Genomic DNA, 12,588 nt, shown 5'->3' on the forward strand with positions numbered 1-12,588 from the left:
AAAGCATATTTGAAAATGGTTCGATTTTTTTCCCCACAGACCTTTTGCAGCAATCTTTTGAAACAAACTTTTTGAAAGCAATCGGGAAGAGTAACCTGATGAACACTGGCTCATGATGCTTCCTGGAGATTTATTCAAGAGAGCCCTTGTAGGGAGACGGGGGCCCAGAAGAAGGGGTATTTGGATGATTTCTGTTAGCACAAGCCAAGAGATCCACTTATTTGTAGTGCGTGCCTCTGAAGAGGGCAGTTGCTGTCGTCTTGCCCTGAGATGAGACTCATCGGGTTTGAAACATAAATTAAAAAGACTCTGTGTTCCCAGAAATATAAGGAAGTGTCTTTGTTCTGATACACGAAGATTAAGAGTTTCAGGTCAAGAGACCTGAAAAACCAGAGAACGCCACACTGCCTCTTAGACACAAAGAGAAATGCCAAGTTCAGGTCAGAACGTATTTAACTGATAATATTTATTATGTGGTTATCAAGCATGGCCTGTGCCTGTGTTCTGTCAAAACTTGGAAAAGAAGTAGGCAGTAAGAGTGACTAAAAATTCTACGAGCCCAATTATGGCACACATTGTAATAAAGGCAGGCTCCTAGGAGCGACTGTTGAAGTCGGTTTAAAAAAACCAGAGGCGTGAGGTGCTACGGGGTCTACTGAGAACATACTTAAGGGCTCTCAAAAGCCAGTCACAAAGCCGGGCGTGGCTGGGGGCGTGGCCCTGAGGCAGCAGCCAATAGCAGGGAGGGCTGTTACTAGGATGCCGGGAACAGCCTCAGAAGGAGGCAGAGTGCTGCAGCTTCCTCAGGCAGCGGTTCTGTGAGGCTGTCTGGTCCCTCCGGCAGCGGTTCTGTGAGGCTGTCTGGTGATTTGAACTGTTCCAGTTTCCTCCAAACTTCAATTCTCAGTTTCCACTGCGATAATGGATGACGCCGAGACCGAATTCCAACGGGTGATCCGCCGCCACTATCGCGAAAGAAGAGAGCTGCAAGCTCACATCCAGGCTCTCGAAAGTTCTGTCCCTAAAGATGACAGGAACAGAAGAAAGCGTTTGCTTGCTGATACTGCCCGCCTCAGGGCCGAGATGGAGCGGAGGCACCGTCAAGAACTGGAGAAATTTCAAGAAGAGCATGACACCAGCGTGGAATCTATTACAGCCAACCTCACAAAGATGAACCTTGAGAATGTGCCTCCACGCCCAACGAGGTCCCAGAAAAGGCGTGAGCGAAGAGCTAACCTGCAGAGACAACACCCGGAGAGGATCCCAGTGGCCCAGAACGAAGAGCTGGCCACCTTCCGCCGTGAGGAGGAAGAGAAGATCGCTGCCATTTTGGCGGCTAAAAATCTGGAGATGAAGCCCATCCCTGCCGACGGCCATTGCATGTACCGTGCCATCCAGGACCAGCTGGTGTTCTCGGTGACTGTGGAGAGCCTGCGCTACCGCACGGCCTACTATATGAAGAAACACATTGATGACTTCTTACCTTTCTTTACCGAGCCCGAGGCCGGCAACTTCTACACCCGTGAAGACTTCCTGAGGTACTGCGATGACATCGTGAGCAGGGCATTGTGGGGCGGCCAGCTGGAATTGAGAGCCATGTCGCATGTCCTGCAGACCCCCATCGAGGTGGTACAGGCCAACTCGCCCATCATTGTCATCGGGGAGGAGTACAATCGGAAGCCTATCACACTGGTCTATCTGCACTATGCCTGTGAGTTCGGAGAGCACTACAACTCAGTGAAGCCCATTGAGACCCCAGGCACCTCCGCGGGAGCCATGGCGCCACGCCTGTTCTAAAAGTTTCCAGCAGTCACGAACCTCGGCTCTATGCGCCATGTTTCTGCCATGCTTGACACCTGCAGATCCTGGGAAAGCTGAAACGCCTATGGCATTTCTCAGTAAGAACAGTTGCTTTTTTCCTTAGCTGATTTACTTAAATCTTGAAATCTGACCCTTCCAAGTCCTGCCTCATTTTGTTTGCATTGTTTTCTGACTCAGTTATTTGTGTCTTCTTTGGGGTGAAGGCTTAAGGACGGAAGAATACCTCCTTGGGACAACCAAGAGACTTAGGTTTCATTGAGTCTAACTTCATTTGGCCCTGAGGTACCTTTGTCTTCTTCAGGCTTCAATTAATGTTAGTCTGAAAATGGAAATGTTGGACTTTGCTTATTGTTTACATGGGCATGAATGAGTTTAGCAGAAAGGTTCAGTTTGTGGGATTTTTTCCCTATGTATCTATCAAATCACTTGATAAAAGAGGAGTTTGTGTGGCTGAAGTGATGTATGAGTGTTTTTCATTGTTTTTTTCCAGAAAAAAAAAAATGCCACAGCTGGCCATTTGGTTTGCTTTTAACCGACGTTCCAATGCCTGGGTTACGAGCAAGTCTTCCAGTAGTAATTTGATTGTTTTGTTTTTCATTCAAACTTGTAAAGCTGCAAATGGATTTTAGTTGCTCGATGTTTTCTGAGCTCTTAAAAATATGTTTTCAAATTTAAAAGCTAAGCGTAACTGTTAGATACAGAAATTCAGTTTAAATGAGCCAATAGGCCAAGTAAGGGTTACCTCGAAGATGTGGAAGATCTGAACTTAGTGACTTTACTTAGGAGAAAAAGACTGAAAGCAATTTTTGGAAATTCTGCAGTAGTTGATGCAGCTTTATGTAAAAGAAAACAGTAAACAATCCAGCTCTGTGTTTGTTAAAGATGTGTTGGTGTCCTGAATATGCCAAAAGAAGAGCGGGATGGAATGATTTGCGTAATTTCTAAGGTTAGTCATAAGGTCCTGTATTTCAGTGAAGTTACTTAAATTCATTTTGAAAAACCTTTGTCCCTTCCAAATGTTCCCAAATAATACATGTCAGTTCAAAAATGTTTAAAACCAATTGTGCAATGTGTTAAAAGATAAAAGCAGCATTTGAAATACTTGCTTTGCATTTCTTGGGTCGCTAACTCCGTCTGTATGAAGTTTGTAACCCAGATGGCCTTCAGTAAAGGGCTCCTAAGAATAGGAGCCGGTTGGAGGTAGGAGGGGACAGATGAGGCTTTGGGTAACACACCTGTAGCCTTGGTGGCAGCCTGGAATTAAGTGTTTCCCAGGCTGGAATTTGGGAGGAATTTACTCTAAGGATGCCCTAGGCTGATGTTTCACTCGGTGAAACATGAAAGGGCTTCCTCTAGTAGTCTCTGCTGCTTGATAAAGAGCCCTCAGCCAGGCCAGGCTATGTTGCAGGAGGGGAAGAAATGCTACTATAGCCTACTTCTGGATGTTTTCAAAATCCAAATGGGGAAATCCTGATAGACAGCTCCAGCTATGGAAACAAGAAGTTTCAACTAGTCAGTGTCTGAAAATAAAAACCACAGTATTGGGTACATTATGGGAAAAGAGCCCATTATAGGACAGGGACACTGGGTTTGGGAGTTACGGAGGAAGAGGGGCCAAGCTTTGGAGGGGAGGCAAAAATGTACTTGAAAAGAGATGTTATCTACAGAGGAAGACCTGGCTGGGAAGTAGGGTGAAGGCTGAGGACAGAGACAGCCTAGGGGAAGCCTTCAGAGGCTGCAGTTGAAGCCGAATAGGTGGGAAAGATAAGAAGCAGGCCATCAAGAGGTTTTTTGAGTGTATTTGTTTTGTTTTGTTTTAAAGATGCTCAGGTAGACTAGACCACAAGGACAGGCTCTAGGGAAGGGGCCTGCCTAAGGACGTGAGTGAGGGTACTTGGTGGGGTGGGCTATGTAGAGCGGGGGGAGGGGGTCTGTTCAGCTAAGACAGCGGCATATTGATGGACAGTGGCCCTGACTGACTAGAGGCAGCACACCGTGATGGGCAAGGAGGCCTGGCTACAGGTCACAGACACAGACACTGGCCGGTGGAGGATTCTTGGTAGGAGAGGTGAGTCAGTTGGGGTGAGTTATACAGGGAAAGAAAAAGATGGGACGGGGGCCAGGTTTGGGAAGGGAGGCAGGATGGAAACTAAACCATATTCTAGGGAAGGGGTCCTGGAAAGGGTGGGACTGTTTGGATAATAAGGCTAGAAACTGAGCTTCCCAGGGAAGGCTTCCCAGCTGTGGGCGGAGGAAAGGGCTGGAAATTAACCAAGTCACTGAAGAGCCCAGGTTGGATGGGCGTAGCAGATGACGAGTGAGCCCATGGTTCTTGAATGGGGAAAGAAATGATCAGGACAGGCAGCCTGGTTAGGCTAGGGGCACCTGCTAGGGACAGGACACTTTCTGAAGAGGGGTTTCTGGGATGAGATGAGGCCTTCCTGGGGAAAGAAGCATTGGCTAAGTAACCAATCAGCTTGGAACGGGGTGGGGGGTACTGGATAAAGGATTCTGACAGGTAAAGGCACCACAAAGCTTGAACGGTTGGTGCAGGCTGATCCAGGGACACAGCTTGGGGAAAACAGTGTTGCGGAGAGGAAGATATCCCAAGAAGGGGATAAAGGCATCTGGGGTTCCCGTTGGAGAATTAGACCTGGGTTAAGAAGGAGTCCTAGTTTGGCAAGGGACACAGACTGGAGAAGCTGTTATCCTATGAAAGGTTATGGAGGGAGAAAAGAGCCTGTCTTAGTCTGGGGTGTATATAAGGATGCAGGCTCAGGTGGGCAGAGGAGCTAGGGTACAGGAGTAGCAAAGCAAAGGCGAAGGTCATTGGTAAGAAGTAATAGGCTAGGGAAAGGGACCCAGCTGGGTATGGAAGCGGAGGGACATAGCTCTGGGCGGGGGAAGGAGGGGAGGCCTTGGCTGGGAAAGGGATCATAGGGTAGAGAGAGAGGGCTGACTTAGTGAAAGGCTGGACAACGGAAGGATGCCCAGCTTAATGAGGAGCCCAAGGACAGGGAAGCTGACCCCGACTGTTAAAGAAGAAAAGGTCTGCAGAAAGGGCCCGACAGGTGAATGGCCTGCCTATTGGTACAGAGAAGGCACAAGGTAGGAAAGGGAACTCAAATAGGACCAGGAAGCTTACTTGGAGACAGGAGCAGATGGTGTCTCAGGATAAGGAGAGCTGTGCTCAAACACCACAACCAAACAACTTGGGAGCAAAGGGCTTGAGAGAAGCCAAGGCGGGACCTCAAACAGGACAGGAACCTGGAGGCAGGAGCTGATGCAGAGGCCATGGAGGGGGGCTGCATCCTGACATGTTCCCTCTGACTTGCTCAGCCTGCTTTCTTAAGAACCCAGGACCACTAGCCTAGGGATGGCACCACCCACAATGGGCTGGGCCTTCCACCATCAATCACTAATTAAGAAAATGTTATACAGACTTGCCTACAGCCCAATTATTTTATTCTTCTCTCATACATTATATCCTGACTGTAGTTTCCCCGTCCGTCCACCCCTTCCTCCCCCCAAATACACTCCTTTTTTAAAATTTCCCCTTTAAAAAAAAGAGCAGGTCTGCCAGGGATATCAACTGAACATGGCATTACAAACTACAATAAGACTAGGCACAAACTCTCATATCAAGGCCGGATGAGGCAACATAGTAGGAGGAAAACGGTCCCGAGTGCAGGCAAAGAGTCAGAGACAGCACCTATTCCCACTCTTAGGAGTCCCACAAGAACACCAAGCTACACAACCACAAGGTACATGCAGAGGGTCTAGCTCAGACTCATATAGGATCCATGATTGTGGCTTCTGTCTCTGTGATTCTATATGAGCCCTGCTCTGTTGATTCTGCAGGCCCTGTTCTAGTAGATACAGCCAGATTTTTTTGAAGGCATTTTCTCAGTCAAGGTCCTTCCTCTCATGACAATAGCTTGTGTCAAGATGACATAAAACTCTCTAGCACGTACAGCTTAAGAGTCCCTGGCGGATGAAAAGATTCTGGCTGGGATCAAGTTCCTCTGTGGTTGAAGTGGTGCAAGCCAGAGATGCTAATTCAAACTGAGGAAGGTTACCTGGTTACCAAAAAGGGCCTTTTTGTAGAATATTACTTTAGCTATGTAAAAATGTGTTACATTTGTTTATGCTGCATTTGTTTAACTAACAGGAACCCTAAAGGTCTGGCTTCTAGGGCGCTTTCTCAGGATTTTAAAGAAAGGACTCTACAATAAACGAAGGGGACTAAAGTCTGAGGGTGAAGAAATCTACTCATGTTTCTGTCCATGTTTATTTATTCTTATTCCTTATTCATCCTTGTTCTCACTTGTTCTACCCATTACAAACATTCCCAGTCATATATTCCCTTACAGCCAGCAATTCCCCAGCCCTAGCAGTTTCCAGGGCTGGAATTCTTTTGCCTTATAGAAATCAGATAAGAGTTTTCACACACACACGCACACGCACACACACACACACACACACACGCACACTCACACACAGAGAGAGAGAGAGAGGGAGAGAGAGAGAGGGAGAGAGAGAGAGAGAGAGAGAGAGAGAGAGAGAGAGAGAGAGAGAGGAAAGAGAGGAGAGAGAGAACGCTGTGGCTGTCAGCTCTAAGGTGGGAGTGGCTAGCACACATCTGCTGAACTCCTTAATGGAGAAAAACAGTTAAAGAAATGAAAAGAAATGAAATCCTCAGGGAATTCTAGAGGGGAAGGTTAGTGGGCTACGCCACATTTTAAAGGCAGTTAGAAAGAGCTAAAAAAAGGTTTATTTTCAGTAAAATTATAAATAGGGCATGGATTGTTTAAATCAACGTGCTGCTTCTTTTTTTTCCCAACATGCATAGAAGACACCAGGCAACCAGGCAACCTATGTAAACTGTCAGGGGGAAGCTAACGGCTCCTGATCTGATTAGCACATTCACCAGACACTGCACTTTCTACAGGTCTAGGTATGAAGTTTACTTTTATTGCTCTAGGCGGTAAAAACAAAGAGGAGGCCCAAGCCTCTAAATTTTCAGTTCTGGGATATGCTGGTATCAGCTGTTCTGATCGTGGGTGTTGCGGGTCTCTCTCTGGGTGGTGGTTAATTATCTCTTGTGCTGTTCTTGAGAGTAAAACACAATCACTAAGTTTCCCGAACTAAAATTATCTGTAAACTGAGGTGAAAGTGAGTATCAGGAGTTAGGACTCTTTTAAGTGAGGTAAAAACCAGGGCATGCTTATTCTTCTATCCATCTCAGCAGCTTGGCCAAGTAGTAATTCTATGTCCTTGGATATCTGTGAACATCTTAAGTGGGATGCTTTTGCCTGGACCCTAAACGCTAACCAAATGCCTGCTAATAAATATAATTGCAGGAAGGCAGATTTCTGTGTTTACCTAGGAGAGAAGAACAAGGCCTGGCAGTGGGAAGCTGTTTTCACATGTAGCTAGAGGGATGTGATTAGTGAGCCCTAAAAGCATAGAAAACAGTTCTGAGCTGCTGGAAACCTGCTGCAGGGCCTACCTGGCCCTGAAACACAGGCCAGGGAAGAGTGAAACTGGTGTTGCAGCGCTTTAGTTGGGTTACCACACAAGGGCCGATGAATGGGGCCTGGTAATGGAAGGGGTATAAGAGGGTATATGCCTAGCAGAAGGGGCAACCAGGTTGAGAATGGGCTTAGGAAAGCAGCTTGGCTGTGGAAAAGGGGCATAAAAAGAGAAGACAAATTCACTAAATAAGGGCTGAGTGAGAAAAGGAGCAAGCCTAAGTAGGCTAGGGGTTGGGGGAGTAGGTGAAAGGCGGGCTGAAAGGTGCCTAGTTAGGACAGGCTACAAACTGGCCTAGGATGAAGAGGGAATTCCTGACTTTTAAGGGGGTGGGCCAACCCAAGTTTACCTCTTTAGAGGAGCAAGTAGGTGCTTGCTAGGCAAGGGGATCTGGGACTATCAACACACTAACTGCGGCCAGAGTCTGAGGGTTGGCCACTGTTGCAGGAGAAGGAGACACTGGCTGGGAGGGAGGCACGCCAGCACGGTGCTAACTGCAGAAGAGGACACAGGTCAACGAAGACGGCACTGCAGCGTGCTGGCAAAGAAGAGTGCTAGTTCCTTCTCTCTTTTTAAAAAAAAAATTTAACATAATTTCTTTATTGATTCTTTGGAAATGTTACATCATGCATCCTAATTCTGCTTCCCCTAATCCAATTCTCCCAGTCGCCTCATAGCCTCCCCCCATCCTGGTAGTGCCTCCCCTCAAAAGAAAAAATTTTAAAATCTAAATAAAAGAAGCAAATGAAAAAGCAAGTAAAAACAAAACAAACAAGCAAACAAACAAAAAAACCTCTTTGCTCCTCCATCTTTCCCACCTCTCTAACACCTCATTTGTCCTGGTGGCATTGGGAACAATGTGTCACACAGCACACCGTTTTAGCCAATCAGCTTTATTAGCAAATCTTCATTACAATGAGTCATTGGTCTGGTTCAAGGTCTTTGGTCTCTGGTCCACCATTATCACTGGATGCTCACTGAGACCCCTCCCAAGTCATGGAGATTCTCTGGGTATCTTTCCACAGGATCAGACCATTGACAAGTTCCAGCAGGTCCTAGAGGGGGTTGATGTTAGCGTGGGCCAACCCAAGGCCTGGCTGTGTTCCTGGGTGGTAGCTGAGCTGTTCAGTCAGGGCCACTGGGTCTGCCTGCCTCAGGTAAGAGGGTGGAGCCAGCTCCCCTAAGCCCATGCCATCAGGGTTAGTTCTTTAAGGTGAGGGTTGAGGCCACATCTCCCAAGTGCTGGGTGGAGGCAGCTCTCTGATGAGGGCCAGGGACAGCTCTCTTGCTACAGTGCCCAGCAAGGAACAGGGTCAGCTTTCCCGGGGCCAGTGAAGGGCGGAGCTGACTCAAGATGGCCCCGATATCATCAAGCATGGTTCCTACGGTCCCCTGAAGTGACGTAGACCACAGACATCAACACAGACCGCAGCTGGAGAAGGACCACGGACACAGACATGGCCCTTGGCAGCAGCTTGGGCCTGGATGACCTCCTGACTCCAGGTAGAAGCACCAGCTACTCAGATCAGGATGGCTCTGGCCACAGCACACTCATGGACACTAACAAGCCACAGGTTTCAGCTCCAACCCTGAGCTTCCACATTACCTTTGGTGGTAACAGGGGCCTGGGACTTCAGCACAAATCCAGGCTGCAGGAGGACCACAGATGCAGACATGGTCCTTGGCAGAAGCCGGGTCTGGATGCCACCATGACCCCAGGTTATTTCTTTCTTTATAAGACATGATCTCGTTGTGTATCCCAGGGGAACCTGAAATTCATTAGGTAGCCAGGCTGAGCACAAATTTGAGATCCTCCTATCAGTGCCTCTAGTGATGGAATGACAGACATGTGTCACCATGCCCAACCTCCACCCAAGAAATTCTACAACAGGTGTCACCAAAGATGATATGAGATTCTCATTTTTGTGGCTAGTTCCTGAATACAAGAGAAATAACTGCTCCTTCTTGGGAACCCGTAATATCTGACTTGGTTTGCCACCCACTGCCACCACGTCTACCTAGGGCAGGAATGAGTGAGAAGTAGTAACTCAGGCCAGATTCTAGTCATGCTCAGGACACAAACCAGGAATCCTTACTGTGTAAACTGGAAGGACATGAGGTATTTGTACCCTGTTCTTTTCCTGTAACCGAGACTATTGTGAACAGTTTCATGTATGCAATAGTCATGGGACACTAGTCTCAAAGGGAACCAATTCCAGAAGTAATTTATTTGCTGACTTACTTCCTGTTTTCTTTTGGTGCATCACGGTACCTTCTTTCTTCTTGCTTTACTAACTGGATGCATACTTAGGTTCAGAAGGCAGACATGTTTTCAGGTTTGAAGTCTAACTCACCAACCCAGTTTCTAGTTTTGTGACCTTAGATAAGTTATCTAATCTTCCTCGGCATGTTTCCTCCTAGATAGCATGGCATGATTAATACTTGCCTGAGCTATACCTCTTGAGGATGATAGAAGCATTAAGTAAATATACATAGAAATTGTCGAACAATGCTAGTTAGTTTTCATCTCTATATAGGTGACTAAGAAATGACAGTATCAGCTTTGGCAGTAGTCACCCCTTAATTTTGTCTAGAGTGGCATTTTGAAACCACTTGACCTTTTCCCAGAGATCATTCCGTGCAGACAAGACCCCTCACAAGGTCGTCTTTCCAGCGATTGCCACCATAGCTTCCCCTGGAGCTTGCGGGAGAACAGGATAGCCTGCTTTGCAGAGACTCTTCAATCCAGAGTATATTCCTTCCAATTTTATTTTCTATAAAAATACATAATAAATGCACTCATGTTTACAAAGCAAAATTGGCACTGCTCTATTATTGCTTTCTTTTTAAAAAACGTGACATTATCAGCATTCCCTTGTATCCTTAAATAGTTTTCAATATGATGGTTCTTAAAATGCTGTTAAATTCTTATTTTGTGTGCTTGTGCCTGCATGTGTATGTGGTTACTCCAGCACATTTGCAGAAGTCTGCTCTCTCCTTCAAGCGTGTGGGTCTTGGGTATTGAACTCCTGTCGTCAGGCTTAGTGGCAGGTGCCTTTAACTCCTAAGCCATCTTGCAAGTCCCAATATGGTGCTTTTAATGCCTACATTCTGGCCTGTGAACGCAGCATAACTTATTATCCAATTCTGTTGTAGGACATTTAGATTGCTTTCAATTTCTCACTACTATAAATATGCCACTGTAATGTCCTTGTAGTAAATCTTTATACACACACACACACAATATATATATATATATATATATATATATATATATATATATATATATATACTGATTATTTCCTTTTGGTTAGTTCTCAAAATGATCTAGATCAAAAGGAAAGACTTTTAATAATACTGGGAAAATGCCCTCGAGAAAGATGATACCAATTTTTACTTCCATGTAGTTGCCAGGAAGGAAAATTATCACCTTGGCTAAATTGTAGGTGAAAATAGTATAAGCTGACCTTCCTTGATTCCCAGTGAAATCGAATAGCCTTTAGTTGTTGGCGTGTCTGTCTGATCGCTACAGGGGTATGTATGTGTTGTCTAGTCTTAATTTTTCTTTTCTTTCTTTTTTTCTTTTTTTTTTTAGCTCTGGTCTCATTCTGAGTCCAGATTACCCTAGAACTTACTTTGTAGCCTGGCATCAAAGTCCTGTCTTCTTACAATTAAGCTTCCTTGTTCCTCTGTTTTGATGATTCTGGCAGGTTTTCCTTTGGCTGTTTTAAAAGCTAGTTTTGTCATATGTTATTAGCTGTTCAGATTTGTTTCTGTCTTGGTATGCTAATTTCTTAAATTTTAATGAAATTTATCAGTTTTAAGGTTTTTATCTTGAAGGTTTCCCCATCCTGAGCTGATATATATAGAGAGATCCATATTCATGAGTATTTCTTATTTTTATGCTTTCTCTTTATCTTCAGCTATACTTAATATATCTACCTGGGTTATTTGGGTTTCAGGTAGGGACACAGATTTTCCCCCAAATGTGGTAGTTAACAATGAGCCCAACACTATTTATCGAAGAGCCCATCATTTCACGGTGAATTTGAAGTGCTATCTACTGCATATAATGCATTCTTATGAGATAATGACATAATAGAGAGATTTCAATCATTCACACAGAATGGCTGCTTTTCAGTGACCTTAGTCTGAAATTGCTAGCTGCCCATTCATCCATTCATTCGGTATTTACTGAAGAACACAGTGACAAACAATAGCTTAGAAAGATAAAAGCTGCAGTCTTGGCACTCACCACCGTGGAGGTAACAGACTGAGAAATAGAAGGCAGCATGGTCACTGGAGTGATTGAGAGAAGCACAGACTGGAGCCAGCAGGAAGGAGTAAAAGAACAGAATGTCTCCCTATTCGGTGTAGCCAGATGGCGGAGGAGATAGTTCAAGAGAGGATGCAGTGGGAAGCAGGGGCGCTCTCTCGGCGCAAGTAAACATTGTTTTGTTCCTAACAATACAATACAGATTAAATAAATATAAATGAAATGAGAAAGTATGTTTACCAGTCAGATGGGCAAAGAAGTAAAAACATGGTAACATGCTGTGCTCGCGGCCGCTTCAGACCTGGTGCAAATCCACTGCTGATAGCACAGTTAGCTCGGCTCTGGAGGGCCAGTTGGCAATAGCCATCAAATTAAAACCGCATAAGCCACCATGATTTGTGTTTCTATTGTTATACATAAACGGTGAATGACTCGAATATATCTTAAAAGGATAACTGACTGCTTTTGAGAAAGGACAGTCGATTTGGGGAAGGGGAGGATAGGAGGGAGGTTTTCGTGTATAGTCTTTTGAATTTGATAATTTGAACTATATGAATAAAAACAATTACTAATTAATTTAAACCTAACCAGCAAAATAGAAGGTATGTTGCTTCTGCCACAGCAGTGCACTTCAGATGATATGGTCTGTACAAGGTTATCCTCCAGTGATCTTCATCACAGCATTGGGTACCATAGCAAATATCTAGATACCGCTGAAATAAACAAAAAAGTGACAAGAATTATTACCTCAAGGGACGGGAAGAAATGTATGAAAGGAGGAAAGCAGCAAACTTTGACTTTTGTCTCTTTTTTTGTATTTTTGTTTTGTATTGCTAGGGAATGAACCCAGGGCCTGATACAGTTACTAATATTATTAGTATATATTCATTGTACACAGTGATGGACTTCCTAATGACATTTTTATTTGTGTATATCATGCGCTTTGACCATATAGA

At 45.1% G+C, this 12,588-nt stretch overlaps 1 protein-coding gene across 1 annotated transcript; it reads left to right on the forward strand.

The window, feature by feature from the left end:
• The first annotated feature begins 921 nt into the window (after window positions 1-921).
• Otud6a (OTU deubiquitinase 6A) lies at window positions 922-1,797 on the forward strand. Its single transcript, XM_038315951.1, has one exon. It carries the CDS (start codon window positions 922-924, stop codon window positions 1,795-1,797), a length of 876 nt encoding a protein of 291 aa, XP_038171879.1.
• The last annotated feature ends 10,791 nt before the right edge of the window (window positions 1,798-12,588 follow it).

The sequence above is a fragment of the Arvicola amphibius genome, chromosome X, assembly GCF_903992535.2.
Source record: "Arvicola amphibius chromosome X, mArvAmp1.2, whole genome shotgun sequence".
Classification (NCBI taxonomy): domain Eukaryota; kingdom Metazoa; phylum Chordata; class Mammalia; order Rodentia; family Cricetidae; genus Arvicola; species Arvicola amphibius.